General features: G+C 44.9%; 1 protein-coding gene across 4 annotated transcripts in view; it reads right to left on the minus strand.

Annotated features, from left to right (window-relative positions):
- Positions 1 to 17,442, minus strand: part of adamtsl2 (ADAMTS-like 2) — a 207,919-nt gene that overhangs the window by 40,931 nt on the left and 149,546 nt on the right. For all 4 annotated transcript variants that reach the window (XR_011956136.1, XM_072566134.1, XM_072566135.1 and 1 more), the window contains exons 15-16: positions 11,984 to 12,139; positions 4,996 to 5,166 (exon numbers count right to left, since the gene is read on the minus strand). Coding sequence is in view for 3 of the 4 variants with exons in the window: in XM_072566134.1 (XP_072422235.1) it covers positions 4,996 to 5,166; positions 11,984 to 12,139 (327 nt within the window). In the remaining variant the exon portion in view is untranslated. The remainder of the gene's footprint in view (positions 1 to 4,995; positions 5,167 to 11,983; positions 12,140 to 17,442) is intronic.

A 17,442-nucleotide genomic window follows, 5' to 3' on the forward strand; every position in this document is an offset into this window, starting at 1 on the left:
CCAACCCCCTCCCATTTATCTCTCTACCCCTGAGGCTCCCAGCCTCATTCCTCGTGAAGGGCTTTTGCCCCAAATGTCGATTTTCCTGCTCCTCAGATCTGCCTGACCTGTGCTTTTCCATTAGATACACTTGATGGTAGGAAGCAGAGGGTAATGGTGGAAGGATACTTGTTGGACTGGAGGCCTGTGACTACTGGACTGTCTCAGAGGTCAGTGCTGGCTCCATTGTTGTTTGTTATCTATATCAATGATTTGGATGAGAATGTAAAAGGCATGATTAGCAAGTTTGCAGGTGACACTAAAATATGTGGTATTGTGGACCGTGAGGAAGATTGCAGCAGGACCTTGGTCAGCTGGGGAAGTGGGCCTAGAAATGGCAAATGGAGTTTAACATATAAAGTGTGAGGTCTTGCATGTTGGGAAGTCAAATCAAGGTAGGAGGGTCTTAAAGAGTGTAGTAAAATAGAGGGACCTTGGAGCTCAGGAGTACAGTTCTCTGAAAGTGGAGTCACTGGTAGACAGGACAGTGAAGAAGGCTTTTGGCATATTAGCTGGCCTTCATCAGACAGGGCAATGAATATAGAAGTGAGGAAGTTATGTTGCAGTTGTACAGGACATTGGTGAGGCCGCACTTGGAATATCGTAGAGAAAGCGAGGACTGCAGATGCTGGAAATTAGTGCCGAAAAGTGTGGCACTTCAAAAGCAGAGCAGGTCAGGCAGCATCCAAGGGCTTGATGGAGGGCTTCTGTTTGAAACATTGGCTCTCCTGCTCCTTGGCAGCTGCCTGACCTGCTGCGCTTTTCCAGCGCCATACTTTACAACTTGGAGTATTGTGTTCAGTTTTGGTCACTTTGCTATTGGAAGGGTGTTATTAAACTGGAAAGAATGCCGTAGAAATTTACAAGGATGCTACCAGGACTCAATGGTCTGAGTTATTGGGGGAGACTGAACACGTTAGGACTTTTTCTTTAGAGCACAGGTGACTGAGGGGGGACCTTATAGAGGTGCATAAGACCATGATAGGCTTGGATAGGGTGAATGAACTCAGTCTTTTTCCCCAATGTTGGAGAATCAAGGACGAGAGGGCATCAGTTTAAGGTTAGAGGGGAAAGAATAAAAAGGAACCTGAGAGGCAACTTTTTTTTACACAGAGGGTGTTATGCATATGGAATAAGCTGCCAGCAGAAGTGGCTGAGACAGGTACATTAACAACATTTAAAAAGCATTTGGACAAATACATGGATAGGAAAGGTTTAAAAGGATATGGGTTGCGAGCGTGTTGCTGGAAAAGCACAGCATCTCAGGCAGCATCTGAGGAGCAGGAAAATCGATGTTCCGGGCCGGAGCCATTCCTGATGAAGGGCTCCGGCCCAAAACATCGATTTTCCTGTTCCTTGGATGCTGCCTGACCTGCTGTGCTTTCCCAAAACACATTCTCAACTCTGATCTCCAGCATCTGCAGACGTCACTGTCTCTTAGAAGGATATGGGCCAAGTGCAGGGAAATGGGGTTAGTGTGGATGGACATTTTGGTCAGCTTGGACCAGTCTGGGCCGTAGGGCCTGTCTTCATGCTGTAGTACTCTATGAATGGCTCTGCATGGGTAAGAGGCATGGTCCACCTGAGATCAGATCCAGTGGTGTATAAAGTTCAGGTAGGTGCAATGGTGCTGAACAAGTGCATGGATAATATGGGAGGTGAAAAATCTCAAATGGTGTGGGGATAAAACGCGCCCTGCACAGCAACTGCCTTTTTGGCTGTTCTGACCATGGGTTTTGCTTCTCCATCAAGTGTTGAAGATACCTTGGAATCTGAGATGGACATGGCAGATGTTGCTGTCTTGACAGCTTTGCCATCTGAAGAGGAGAAGAAATTTCTTCCGAGACATTCCAGGTGCAGGAGACGAGCTACTGCGTATTACACACTGCCCTTAGTAGTCACATGACACTCTATTAAAGTCCAACACATTTATTTGAAATCACAAGCTTTTCGAATGCCGCTCCTTCGTCAGATGAAGTGAAGAGAAGCATTCAGGCACAGAATTTATAGGTAGAGAGATCAAAAGATTGTACAAATGGTGTGAGTGGAGTGTCGACCCACTGAATAATAAGTATTTGCAGGTGATCAAAAGTGTCAGGCGGTGAAAGTAAAGTGTCAACAGCTGAATAGCAAGTGAAGGGATGATTTATAATTTAATTAATTGAAGCACACAGATAATTACAAAATATTTAAAATAAGATGGTGCTGGAAATAAATCATTTGGCTGGAATGACATGATAGACATAAGAGTTGTATGCTGAGGGATTAACCAAAGTAATAAGTAATCCAAAACTGTACAAACTAATTAAGGTAGGGAGATTATAACAAGTTAGCAAGATGATGGAGTCAAAACAGAACAGTAAGGTAAATTTTATAAATACAAAACAGTATGGTGGGGTTATATGTAGCATGACCTGAACCCAAGATCATGGTTGAGGCTGTCTACATGGGTATGGAACTTGGCTATCAGTTTCAGCTTGGCAATTCTGCACTGTTGTTTATCTTGAAGGCTGCCTTGGAGAACGCTTATGTGAAGATTGGAGGTTAAATGTCCTTGACCGCTGAAGGGTTTCCTGACTGGGAGGGAACATCCCTGTCTGACGATTGTTGCGCAGTGTCCATTCATCGGTTATCATAATGTCTGCACGGCCTCGTCGATATACTATGCCTCAAGATATCTTTGCCTGTAGCATGTAAGGTAGACAATATTGGCCGAGTCATATGAGTATCTGCTATGTACATGGTGGGTGGTGTTCCCACATGCGATGGTAGTATCCATGTCAATGATCTTGAATGCTTTGTAGAGGTGCCATGGTAGGGCTGTGTGGTGTTGTGGTCAGTGTTGTCCTGAAGGCTGGGTAGCTTGCTGTGAAAGATGAGCTGTTTAAGGTTTGGCAGTTGTTTGAAGCTGAGAAGTGGAGGCGTAGGGATGACCTTGGCGAGATGTTCATCATCATCGATGACACGTTGAAGGCAGGGAAGAAGTTTCTCAGCTCTGGGGAAGTACTGGATGACAAACGGTACTCCATCTACTCGTAAAAAGAAAGAACTGGCCCATGTCCTCTGACTCAGGGAGAGGATGTAGTGATTGTAATGAGTCTAGATTAGAGTGGTGCTGGAAAATCACAGCAGGTCAGGCAGCATCTGACGAGCAGGAAAATCGACGTTTCTGGCAAAGGCCCTTCATCAGGAATCAGGCAGGGAGCCTCCAGGATGGAGAGATAAATGGGAGGGGGGTGGGGGTGGGGCTGGGGAGAATGTTGCCGAGAGTACAACAGATGGATGGAGGTGGGAATGAAGGTAATAGGTCAGAGAGGAGGGTGGAGTGGATAGGTGGGAATGAAGATTGGCAGGTAGGACAGGTCATGAGGATGGTGCTGAGCTGGCAGGTCGGAACTGGGGTAAGGTGGGGAGTGGGGAAATGAGGAAACTAGTGAAGTCCACATTGATACCTGGGGTTGAAGTGTTCCGAGGCGGAAGATGAGTCGTTCTTCCTTCAGGTGTTGGGTGGTGAGGAAGCGGCGGTGGAGGAGACCCAAGACCTGCATGTCCTCGGCAGAGTGGGAGGGGGAGTTGAAATGTTCGGCCACGGGGCTATGGGGTTGATTGGTGCAGGTGTCCCGGATAATGTTCCCTAGTGCGCTCTGCGAGAAGGCATCCAGTTCTCCCCAATGTAAAGGAGAAGGAATCAGGAGCAACGGATACAATAAATGACATTGGTGGATGTGCAGATGAAACTCTGATGGATGTGGAAGGCTCTTTTGGGGCCTTGGATGGAGGTGAGGGAGGAGGTGTGGGTGCAGGTTTTGCAATTCCTACAGTGGCAGGGGAAGGTGCCAGGAGGGGAGGGTGGGTTGTTGGGGGGGGACATGGACCTGACCAGGTAGTCACGTGGGGAATGGTCTTTGCGGAAAGTGGAAAGGGGTGGGGAGGGAAATATATCCCTGGTCTGGTTTGGATGGGGTCTGGTTTGGAGGTGGTGGAAATGTCGACGGATGATGCAATGTATGCGGAGGTTGGTGGGGTGGAAGGTGAGGACCGGGGGGGGTTTCTGTCCATATTGCAGCTGGAGGGGTGGGGTTTGAGGGCAGAGGTGTGGGATATGGATGAGATGCATTGGAGGGCATCTTCAACCATGTGCGAAGGGTCTTTAAAGAAGGAGGCCATCTGGTGTGTTCTGTCATGGAACTGGTCCTCCTGGGAGCTGATTCAGCAGAGATGGAGGAATTAGGGATAGCATTTTTGCAGGAGGTAGGGTAGGAAGAGGTGTAATCCAGGTAGCTGTCAGAGTCGGTGGGTTTGTAAAAAATGACACTGTTAAGTCGGTCATCATTGATAGAGACAGAGAGGTCCAGGAAGGGGAGGGAGTTGTCAGAGATGGTCCAGGTGAATTTAAGGTCAAGATGGAATGTGTTGGTGAAATTGATGAACTGTTCAACCTCCTCGTGGGAGCACGAGGTGGCACCGATGCAGTTATTAAAGTAGCGGAGGAAAAGATAGGGAGTGGTGCCGGTGTAACTACGGAGGATGGACTGTTCCACATAGCCGACAAACAGACAGGTATAGCTGGGACCCATGCGGGTGTTCTGTGATTGTAATGAGGTCAGCCAGGTGGGCCTCCTGGAATGTGTTCCATAACTGGGACTGTTAATCTGGTCTAATCAGAGAGCCTTGGCTGATATATATAAACAAAAGTGTCAGAGGTTCTGCTGAGAACTGGCTTTGAGGTTGCTGGATTAGTGTCAAAGACTTTCTATATGTATATGTAGGGTGATTTGGGACACCAATCGTTTTGGAGTTATTTCACTTGCTAACAATACTAAATTTAGTAATGCAAATACACTGTAGTATGCAATAAAGGTTTACATATATTTAAAATGTAATGCCAAAAAAACTTGGAAAAAATACAAAGATAGTTTAAATGTGAAAACAGAACTGAAACATTTCTCTACTTACTCGTTCCCAATCCTGGGCCAGCCAATGAGGTGGACAATCTTTGGCTCCACAGGGATGTATGCCATGGGGCTTTGATTGAGGATTACATTGGGATTCAGGCATTACTCTTCCTTCTGAATTCTTGCAGTACACATGTCTTATCATTCTTCCCTGCCCACAAGGCCCCGAGCACTGAACACACAGAAGAAAAATCATTAATGTAACAGATTACAGATTTTGATAATGCTTCAATTTCTTCCAACTGTATTGGAGTTATTTTTAAATTAACACAGAATAATACACTATTTGTCAGTAGTTATTGCACATGGAAATTCTAATATAAATTAAAACTTCATAAAATTAAACAATGCTCATAGATATTATTAACTTTATTTCCCAAATAAAAGTTATAGACTTCCTACTGTGGAAACAGACCATTTGGGCCAACAGGTCCACACCGACCCTCCAAAGAGTATCCTATCAAACTCATTCCCTTACTCTAATACCCTACATTTCCCCTGACTAATACACTTAGCCCACACATCCCTGAACAGTATGGGCAATTTAGCATGGCCAATTTACCTCACCTGCACATCTTTTGGACTGTGGGAGGACACCGGAGCACCAGAGGAAACCCATGAAGACACGGGGAGAATGTGCAAACTCCATGTAGACAGTCACCAGAGGTCCCTGGTGCTGTGAGGCAGCAGTGCTAACCACTGAGCCATGGGCGGCACGGTGGCACAGTGGTTAGCACTGCTGCCTCACAGCGCTGGAGACCCGGGTTCAATTCCCGCCTCAGGCGACTGACTGTGTGGAGTTTGCACGTTCTCCCCGTGTCTGCGTGGGTTTCCTCCGGGTGCTCCGGTTTCCTCCCACAGTCCAAAAATGTGCAGGCCAGGTGAATTGGCCATGCTAAATTGCCCGTAGTGTTAGGTAAGGGGTAGATGTAGATGTAGGGGTATGGGTGGGTTACGCTTCGGCGGGGCGGTGTGGACTTGTTGGGCCGAAGGGCCTGTTTCCACACTGTAAGTAATCTAATCTAATCTAATCTAATCTGAGCCAGTGTGGCAACCTAAATGTGGCATATTATTGATAAGCACGTCCCAAGTCTTTTGATAATAATATTAGATAGAAATTATGTGCAGGTTAAGGTGAAAAATCAGAAAATTGGCAGAAGTTATAAAAGTTTGTATTTACGCATGAATAGATTCAAGTACAGCTTCTCCCTGCTGTTATTAGACTTCTGAACGGACCTCTCAAATTTTAAATTTAATGTTGATCTCGCTCTCTGTGCACCATTTCTGCAGTCATAACTTTGTGTCCTTCACTCTGTTCTATAACAATATGCATTTTATTGTTATTATAAATCATAATTATATGTTATGATCTGCCTGTACTGCATGCAAAACAACAACTTTTCACTGTACGTAGGTACACGTGATAATAATAAATCAAATCAGATAGCGATGTTTATTTAAATATTCGGTGCAGGCAAGAGAGATCAAAATTACCTCTTTTTGCATTGTAACAGTTCTGTGATTCTACGGGTGGATGCTGAAAGGATATTTTCCTAATGGCAGAAAGTAGAACTATGGAACATCAGTTAAAAATAAAGGATCGCCACCTAAATCGGAATTCATGTAAAGACCACTTATATTTTTGGATCATGGACTAAAAAATGGAAAAGATATTTCTATGAACCAAGGGACGGTCGAAGAAGGCATTGCAGGTTTAAGAAAGATATTGGAATTCATTCAGAGTTATATCGATAATACTGCCTTAGTTAAGCAGTGGAGAAGAATGCTGGAAACCTTGGCTAAATGGATGAATGACCGGAGCAGTTCTGCCCAGTGACAGACATTTCATTAGTTTTTCCAATCAGGACAGTTGTGTGTGTGCATTCAGAAGAATTCAGCATAGAAAAACTTCTTGACTGGTTCCTGGGCAAATGACTACAGCTTTATGTTTGGACAATGCAGTCTGTGAAATAAAGAGCACTTAAATCTCCCTTCTGAGAGTGAAGAAGTATAAAAGAAAATTCCGAGTTACTAGTGGAAATGGTTGAGGCGGGTACATTTACAACATTTAAAAGGCATTTGAACAAATACATGAATAGGAAAGATTTAGAAGGATATGGGCCAAGTGCAGGGAAATGGGGTTAGTGTTGATGGACAGTTTGGTTGGCATGAACCAGTTTGGGGAAAGTATATTGCAGATGATGGAGATCACAGTCATGATTAGAGTGGCGTGGAAAAGACACAACAGGAGGTCAGGCAGGATCCAAGGAGCAAGAAAATTGTTGTTTCGGGCAAAAGCCCTTCATGAGGAATGAGGCAGGAAGCCTCAGGGGTGGAGAGATTAATGGAAGGGGGTGGGGCTGGGAGGAAGATAGCTGAGAATGCAATAGATAGATGGAGGTGGGGGTGAAGGTGATAGGTCAGAGAGAATGGTGGAGCGGATAGGTGGGAAGAAAGATTGACAGATGGGACAGACCATGAGGACGATGCTGATCTGGAAGGTTGGAACTGGGGTAAGGTGGGGGGAGGGAAATGAAGAAACTAGTGAAGTCCACATTGATGCCATGGGGTTGAAGTGCCCCAAGGCGGAAGATGAGGCGTTCTTCCTCCAGGCACTGGGTGATGAGGGTGTGGCGATGGAGGAGGCCCAGCACTTGCATGTCCTTGGCAAAGCGGAAGGGGAGTTGAAATGTTCAGCCACGGGGGTGGTGGGTTTGAATTGGTGCAGGTGTCCCGGAGATGTTCTCTGAAGCGCTCTGCGAGTAGGCGTCCTGTCTCCCCAGTGTAGAGGAGACTGCATCAGGAGCAACGGATACAGTAAATGACATGTGTGGAAGTGCAGGTAAAACTTTGATGGATGGGGAAGGCTCTTTTGGGGCCTTGGATGGAGGTGAGGGGGGGGAGGTGTGAGCACAGGTTTTGCAATTCCTGTGGTGTCAGGGGGAGGTGCCAGGAGGAGACAGAAGGTTGTTAGGGGTCGTGAACCTGACCAAGTAGTCGTGGAGGGAACAGTCTTTATGGAAAGTGGATAGGGGCGGGCAGGGAAATATATCTCTGGTGGTGGGGTCTATTTGTAGGTGGCGGAAAAGGCAGAGGATGATGCAATGTACGCGGAGGTTGGTGGGGTGGAAGTTGAGGACCGGGGGTTCTGTCCTTGTTGCGATTGGAGGGATGGGATTCAAGGGCAGAGGTGCAGGACGTGGATGAGATGTGCTGGAGGGCAATATCAACCATGTGGGAGGGGAAATTGCGATCTTTAAAGGAGGCCATCTGGTGTGTTCTGTGGTGGAACTGGTCCTTCTGGGTGCATATGAGGCAGAGGAGGAGGGATTGGGAATAAGGGATAGCATTTTTGAAGGAGGTAGGGTGGAAGGAGGTGTAATCCAGGTAGCTGTGGGAGCCGGTGGGTTTGGAGAAAATGTCAATGTTGAGTCGGTCACCGTTGATGGAGATGGAGAGGTCCAGGAAGGGGAGGGAGGTGTCAGAGATGGTCCAGGTGAATTTAAGGTCGGGGTGGAATGTGTTGATGAACTGTTCAACCTCCTCGTGGGAGCACGAGGTAGCGCTGATGCAGTCATCAATGTAGCAGAGGAAAAGGTAGGGAGTGATGCTGGTGTAACTCCGGAAGATGGACTGTTCCACATAGCCAACATAAAGACAGGCATAGCTGGGGCCATGCGGGTGCACATGACTACCCCTTTTGTCTGGAGGAAGTGGGAGGATTTGAAGGAGAATTGTCCTCCGTGCTGTAGGAATCTATGAGTCTACTCTAGCTCTCTTAATATTCCCTTCTTTAAAAGGAAAAAAACCCTGAGACATCTGGAAATCGTCAAATTCTTAACCCAAGAATAACTAAACTGTAGCAACTCATCGATGACATCTTAAAGGCTGTGGAGAACATGGTGTAGTTTCCTGCTCCGGGGAAGTACTGAATGACAAAGGGTAATCTACCCATTAACAAAGAACTGGCTCATGTCCTCGGACTCAGGGAGGGGACCTGGACTCATGCCATAACTGTGCTTCATTGACCTTTCGCATTCTTTCCCCACTCATAATATTTGTATCTTGTGTTTGTATTTGTATGGGATTTTGTTTTGAAATAGGTAGAGTTTAAGTTATCTATTTTGTGTCATTAGTTAAAAACACAATTTCATTGCAATAAATAGTTATTTTTTTGTTTGATAAAACCTGGTGTGCATATTCTTTCAATCTCAATTAGACAATTTGTGACAAATTCAGAAATAGGCTTGATTTTCAGCACACTATCCAACAGAGTTGTGACAAATTGTAATTATTTCTCTCAGTGGATCATGAGATTGTGGAATTCTTATCCATGAAGGATCACTAAATATTTTAAAGACAGAGGTAGATAGATTCTACTCGAAGAAAGGAGTCAAAGGGTATTGGCACAGACAGAAAATGGAACTGAGGTCATAATCTGGGGGGTGGAATCGGATGTTAGAGTGGCTGCAGCACTATCTCTCAGTGCTTTAGCCTTGAGTTGGGGGGGGGCACTGCACACTCTGACCAAGGGTACGATGCAATACAATTCTGAAGGGAGGCAGAAGGACTTTGAAGTGAATCGCACTGTAAAGCATGGTTGGGAAATTGTAATGAAAAGTTAAGGGGTTGTGGAATTTGAATGAGAACACCAAGCATTTTAATGTCACATGCATGGGTCTGGGTAAGAAAACAAAGTAGGTATAGTCAGGTGTAGATGGATTGGGTGAGAATTATTGGCTGATGGGATGGTTACTAGGAAGGGAACGCGGATATTTGTGGGGTTACTGACGTGGTCAGGGTGAGGGCTGAGGATCACTCGAACAAAAACATTCAGTATCACTTTCCATAGTACTGGAAATCACAAGTGAGCAATGGAAAGAAAATGGTTGTGACCACACTGAGTGGGAAAGTAAGTGATGCGACCTGCGAGGGAGGGGCTGTGTTTAGAGGGTTTTTAAAAAGGGGAAGAATGTAGGTTATATGCCACTAAAAGATTTAGTACAAAGTCCTGTACGATATACATTCCCTGGCCACTGCACAACTGATCCTCTCTGAAGGTTGCACCTCTCTGGCACAGCCAATGCTGGACAACTCTTTTGCCATTTGTCATAGGCAGAGGCAATCACTCGCTAATGAGTATGATTGTCCACCTAGAAAATTCCGTGTCACTGGTCATGGATTCTGTAGGTCTTTGCGTGGCTGATGAGCCTGATTCTGAAGTCATACCTCCAACAACACATCTGGCATGTGTTTTCAGGAGGTGAAATTAGTCCTTGGCCTTTTGTTCATTGATATTCCTTTCTCTGGTTCCTTTTCCATGCTTCCTCTTGTCGCCTGGTATTCTCAAAGTATTCTGTCTCTTCATACAGGACTTTCTTCCAATGTGATTTCTTCTGCGCGAGGGTCATCCATGTGTTGACATCCAATGCTAGGTGCATGTCTGTATTCTATCCACTGTTTTATCTAATTAGACTATCTTATATGTATTTGCTACTGTTACTGTTTTGTGATGACTGAAAGTGGGGTTTGAGGTTTGTCCTCATTTCCCTGAAAACTGATTGAACCTTGGGGTTTGGGGCCTGGCTTTGCCATTCCTCTCCCTTGTAAATTGCTGTTTCTCTGTATACAGCTGTTAATGTTAACTGTTTTATAAACTGTATTGTTTAATAAAATAATAAAAAAAAAACAGGAGTGTCCTGGAAGGTGTGTCAGGGTGGAGTGAGAGCCGGAAGGGGTATAGGGGCAGGCTGCCTTAGAGTGGCCGGACAATGGGAGGGACGAGGGGCTTGCTGGGTTGTCAGGGCTGTCTATGATATATGCACTGTTTCATTGATCGGTTTACTGGACTGTCTGTATGTGATTGTGTCTACTGTTTCCTTCTTGATTGATGTAAGGTGGGATTCAAGGTTCATCCTTGTTTCCCTGTGAACTGGTTATACGGTGGGGTTTGGGGTGTGGCATTGCTGCCCCTTTCCCTTGTAAATTGCTGTTTCTTGTATACAGCTGTTAACATTAACGGTTTGTTTGTAATTTGTACTGGTTAATAAAATAAAAAAAAACAGGAGTGTCAGAAGCTCTGCTCACTCACAACCAGCTCTGAGGAATCTGTACTATGGACATTTGAATACAGAATGAGTTGATGATGGGATACCAGCCTCTGTGGAGTTATTTCAGTGGCAACAAGGTTGGAATGCAAACATAGCTGCATTAGTGGGACAGTGCACAGAGTGCCAACAAGGACAAAATTCACCATCAGCAATGCCAATGCCATACATAAGATTTCACTAAGCGAGAGAGACAGTTTACTTCAAGGGATGAAATTAGGTGCCAAAATCATGGAAATGGCCCTACATGGGTAAGAAGCATGGATGATGTACGGTCACATCCCGTGACATATAAAGTTCAGTTAGGTGAGTTGGTCCTAAACAAGCACATGGACTACATGAAAGTTGCAAACTCGCAAACAGAACAGGAGCAAAATTGACATTCTGCGCAAAAGCGCTTCATCAGGAATAGCCTCACTCCTGATGAAGGGCTTTTGTCCAAAATGTAAATTTTCCTGCTCCTCGGTTGATGCCTGACCTGCTGTGTTTTTCCAGCACCACTCTAATCTTGACTCTAATCTCTAGCATCTCCAGTACCCACCTCCGCCTACTATCCAATGCCACCTGTTGCCAACTGGAAGCAAAAACTACCTGGCAATTAGAATCAATTATTTTAATAGATCTCAAAACACAGTTAACAACCTTTCCATCCAGAGTGGCTACACTGGCTTTTCCTTCTGGGATGGCAGCTATAGTCAATTGCTTTTCCAAGTTCAGCATGCTTTTTATTTTAAGGATAGCATTGTCTACAACCTGACTAATTAACAGGGGTTAAATTGTGACATGGATGTTTCCTTCCTTTTGGGATTTTAATTTCACTTACATGAACAAGATGAAAGAAGAAAAAAAGAAGTTGTGCAAGCTGTTCTAAGCTGGACTTACCGGGCCCCAGTCTGAGACTGTCCACTGTCGATCACAAGGGGGTCCAACACAATCTTTCTGAGACGGTGGCTTTGTTTTCTCATCACACAACCACTCTTGCTTTGAGCACCTTACTTCTCTGGTTACGGTAACCCGTTCTGCACACTTTGCTGTACACTGGAAAAGAAAATACAATGATGTATGAACCACAAAATAGAACTTTATTCTTTGTTACACCTCTTCCACTCTGCAGGATCCTATTCAACTGTTAATGAGGGTAGAAGCCCGTGGAATTGAAGGCAAACTACTAAATTGGTTGGGAAACCTGTTGAGTGGCAGGCAACTGGAAGTAGGGATTATGGGTAGGTACTCAATTTAACAGTGTATGAACATTGGAGTCACACAAGGATCTGTATTGGTGCCTCAATTATTTAATGACAACTTGGATAATGGCAGAAAAAGTCATTTCTCCAAACTTACTAATGACGCAGTTAGGCAGCATCATAGGCAAGTGTAGATGACAGCATAAAATTACAAAGGGACATTGATAGACAAAACCTCAGTAGTACTGAGTATAGCAAGGGCACAAACCAGACACTGGGTTGGAGGGTTCAATGACCCCACCAGGAGTGGCTGAACAGCAGCACTACTGGTTGGGTGCTAAAGGATATTGCTGCTAAACTGAGTCTGCAGCAAGTGGTGAAAGAACCAAAAGGGAAAAATATACTTGACCTCATTCTTACCAATCTGCCAGCTGCAGATGCATTTGTCCATGACAGTATTGGTAAGAGTGACTACCATGCAGTCTTTGTGGAGATGAAATCCTGCCTTCACATTGACAATAACTTCCATCATGCTGAGGGGCACTATCATTGTGCTTAATGGGACAGACTTCGAACAGATCTAGTCACTCAAGACTGGGCATCCATGAGGTACTGTGGGCCATCATCATCATCATCATCATCAGAACTGTACTCCAGTAAAAATGTGTAACCGCATAGCCTGGCATGTCCTTCACTCAACTACTACCATCTAGCCATGGGATCAATCTTGGTTCAATGAAAAGTGCAGAAGGGTATGTCAGGAACCGGACCAGGCATATTTGAAAATGAAGTGTCAACCTGGTGAGGCTAACAAACAGAACTACTAGTGTGCCAAACAGTAAAAGCAGCAAGCAATAGACAGAGCTAAGTGATTCCACAACCAGCGGATCAGATCTAAGATCTGCAGTCCTCCCACATCCAGTCAAAAATGGTGGTGGACAATCAAATAACTCACTGGAGGAGACGGCTCTGCAAATACCCCCATCCTCAATAACGGAAGAGCCTAGCACATCAGTGCAAAAAATAAGGCTGAAGAATTAGGTCAAAGGTAGAGATGCTTGATGATGATTACACATTGTCAGCATCATTCATGACTCTTCAGAGACTGAGGCAGTCCTTGTTCAAGTTCAACAAGATCTTTCCTGACCATTCTCTGAAGCCCTTGCTTCTCCCACTTCTCCAAAAGTGTGACACTGCAGGTCACAAAATCTCAGGGAAATCCTGTCTCTTTTAGAAGGGATTCCAGTCTTGAAACCCCCTCAAAACCACTCAGATTGCCACAATGACTGCTTGGTTATTCAATTTCATTTTCTGAAACTGTATTCCATTAGTTTCTTGAGACTACATTTCAGCATCTACTTATGATGGCACAATTCCAGTTCTTTTGCACACAGCTGCACTCGCTTGGTATTGCTGCTGCTTAGCCACTCCTGTTAGTGGATACTGGAATCCCCATTTTGTGCTCTTGCCACTGTCTGTGTTCCGCCCAAGCGTTGTTCAACACCGAGGAGTACTGATTCATTAGCAGAGAGAAAATGCTACAAGGTTTCCTTGCCCATGTTTAACCTGAAGTCATGAGGCTTCATGGGATCTGGAGTCAATGTTGAGGGCTCCCAGGGCAATTGCCTCCTGACTGTATATCACTATGTCACCATCTCTGCTGGGTCTGTCCTGCCAGTGGGACAGGACATATCCAGACAAGTTTGGGACAGTGTCTGTAAGGTATGGCTCTGTGAGGATAACTATGTCAGGCTGTTGCTTGACTCATCTGTGAAACACTTCTCCCAATTTTAGCATGAGACCCCAGATGCTAGTGAGGAGGACTTCGCAGGGTTGACAGGGCTGTTTCTGCCATTGCCTTTTCCGGTGCCTAGGCTGATCCCAGATAGTCCATCCGAATTCTTGTATTTCAGATGTCGTAACAACTGAATGGCATCAGAGAGATATTGAAAATGAACCACACTGCTGTGCATCTGGAGCCATAGGTAGACCAAAGCAGGTGAGGATGACAGATTTCCTTCCTTGAAGGATATTAGTGAACTAGACAATGGTTTCATGGTCATCAGTAGGTTCTTAACTCTAGATGTTTAAAATTGAATTCAAATTCCACATCTGTCATGGTGGAATTCAATTCCAGCTCCCCAGAACATTAGTTGAGTTTCTGGATCAATAGTCTAGCAATAATACCACTAGGCCATCACCCCCCCTCTAAATAATCAAGAAAAGTAATGGAATGCAGGCCTTTATAACTAGAGGACCAGAGTGGAAGGATGCAAAAGCAGAACTTATGTTGCAGTTCTACAAAACTGTAGTTGGATTCCATTTGGAGTACTGTGAACAGATTTGGGCACCACCTTAGGAAGGATTTACTGGCTGTGGGAGGGAGTATAACATGGTTTTACAAGAATGATATCTGGACTTCAGGATTTAAGTTATGGGAGAGATTTTACAAATTAGGCTTGTGTCCTCTTGTATTTAGAATGTTAAAGGGTAATCTGATCAAAGTCTTCAAGATGTTAATAGGAAAAGACAATGTAGATAAAAATAAACTATTTCCACTGGTTGTAGATTCAACAACTGGAGGACATAGTCTAAAGATTAGGGCTAGACTGTTCAGGAGAGATATTAGGAAACACTTTTACGTATGAAGGGGGATAGCTGGAACAGGACTGAGGGGCTAAATGGTCTATGCCCATTCCTATTTAGCTTTCCACCTCAGAGCTGCGAATGCAACATGAGACCTGAATAAGAGAACAGTGAGAATTTTGTTAACTCTTTTAACCAATTTCTTTAACACATTTGTTTATACATCTTGAAACAACTTCACTTTGTTCAGGAAATTACAACAACTCCCACTTGTCCAGACAACAGATCACATTGCAATGTTTCCTTCTGCAAACTATGGGAGGTGAGGGTCACCAGAAGTGTCCCTGCTGACTTCATCTGCAGGAAGTACACTCAACTTCAGCTCCTCAAAAAGTGCGTGAGGGAACTGGAGTTGGATGAACTTCAGATCATTCAGGAGGTGGAGGGGGCTATTGAGAGGAGTTATAAGGAGGTAGTCACACCTCTGGTACGGTCAGGAGATGGAAAGGGAACCAGGCAGTGCAGGGATCCCCTGTGGCCTTTCCCCTCAATAACAAGTATACCGTTTTGGATACTATTAGTGGGGGGGAGTCACCAGAGGTAAGCCACGGGGTACAGAGCTCTGGTACAGAGCCTGCCCCTGTTGCTCAGAAGGGAAGGGCGAGATGAGCAGACCATTAGTCATTGGGGACTCCATAGTTAGGGGGACAAATAGGAGATTCTGTGGGGACAAGAGAGACTCTCAGTTGGTGCGTTGCCTCCCAGGTGCCAGGGTCCGTGATGTCTCAGATCGTGTTTTCAGGATCTTTGAGGGGGAGGGGAAGCAGCTCCAAGTTGTGGTCCACATAGGCACCAACAACATAGGTAGGAAAAGGGATGGGGATTTAAGGCTGAAATTCAGGAAGCTAAGGTGAAGCTTAGTGCTAAAACAAATACCGTTGTCATCTCTGGTTTGTTCCCTGTGCCACAGGAAAGCAAGGTGAGGAATAGGGAGAGAGAGGAGTTGAACACATGGCTACAGGGATGGTGCAGGAGGGAGGGTTTTGGATACCTGGAAAATTGGGGCTCATTCTGGGCAGATGGCAAATAGGATGGTCTTCACCTGAACCAGAGGGGTACCAATATCCTGGGGAGGGCATTTGCTAATGCTATTCAGAAGAATTCAACAGGGGGATGGGAACCTAAATTGTAGTTCCAGTGTCTGGGAGGTTGAGAGTAGTGATTCAGAAATGAGGTTTCAAGGTTGCAAGAGTTCACCGGCAACCAGGAAGGTGATTTGAACTATGTCTATTTCAACGACAGGAGCATCCAGAGTAAGGTGGGTGAATATGGGTTAGTATCGGAGACGTTGTTATGGCCATTTTGGAGACATGGATAGAGCAGAGACAGGAATGGTTGTTGCAGGTTCTGGAATTTAGGTGTTTCAGTAAGAATGGAGATGATGGTAAAGAGGGGCAGGTGTGGCACTGTTAGTCAAGGACAGTATTACAGTGGCAGAAAGGGCATTTGAGGACTTGTCTACTGAGGTTATATCTGCTGAGGTTAGAAACAGGAAAGGAGAGGTCACCCTGCTGGGCATTTTCTATAGGTCTCCAAATAGTTCCAGAGATATAGATGAATGGATATCAAAGGTAATACCGGATAAAAGCAAGAGTAACAGGGTAGTTGATATGGGGGAATTTAACTTTCCAAATATTGACTGGAAATATTACAGTTCAAGTACTTTAATTGGCTCAGTTTTTGTTCAATATGTGCAGGAGGGTTTCCTGACACAGTGTGTACATAAGCCAACAAGGGGCAAGGCCACATTGGATTTAGTACTGGATTCAATACTGTTAGATTTGCAGGTAGGTGAGCACTTTGGTGATAGGGACCACAATTTGGTTATGTTTACTTTAGTGATGGAAAGGGATAGGTATATACCGCAGGGAAAGAGGTATAACTAGGGGAATTAGGAAAGAGTTAAGATGCATAGGATGGGGAAGGAAACTGCAGGGGATGGATGCAATTGAAAAGTGGAGCTACTGTTGGTCCTTGATAAGTATGTACCTGTCAGGCAGGGAGGAAGTTGTTGAGCGCAGGAGCCGTGGTTTACTAAAGAAGTTGAAGAAGTTGTCAAGAGGAAGAAGGCGGCTGAGGTTTGGTGGAGATGTGAAGACCCAGTTAGGGTGCTCGAGTGTCACAAGTTAGCCAGGAAAAACCTAAAGAAAGAGTTAAGAAGAGCCAGGAGGGGACATGAAAAGTCGTTAGGCATAGGATCAAGGAAAACCCTGAGGCTTTCTATTGGTATATCAGGAAAAAAAGAATGACTAAAATATGATTAGGGCAATTAAGGACAGTAGTGGGAAGTTGTGTGTGGAGTCAGAGGAGATAGGGGAAGCATTAAATGAATATTTTTCGTCCGTAGTCACACTAGAAAAATGATTTGGAGATGCCGGTGTTGGACTGGGGTGTACAAAGTTAAAAATCACAGAACACCAGGTTATAGTCCAACAGGTTTAATTGGAAGCACACTAGCTTTTGGCGAGACGCTCCTTCATCAGGTGATTGTGGAGGGTTCGATCGTAACAC

The sequence above is a fragment of the Chiloscyllium punctatum genome, chromosome 49 (genome assembly GCF_047496795.1).
Source record: "Chiloscyllium punctatum isolate Juve2018m chromosome 49, sChiPun1.3, whole genome shotgun sequence".
Taxonomy (NCBI): domain Eukaryota; kingdom Metazoa; phylum Chordata; class Chondrichthyes; order Orectolobiformes; family Hemiscylliidae; genus Chiloscyllium; species Chiloscyllium punctatum.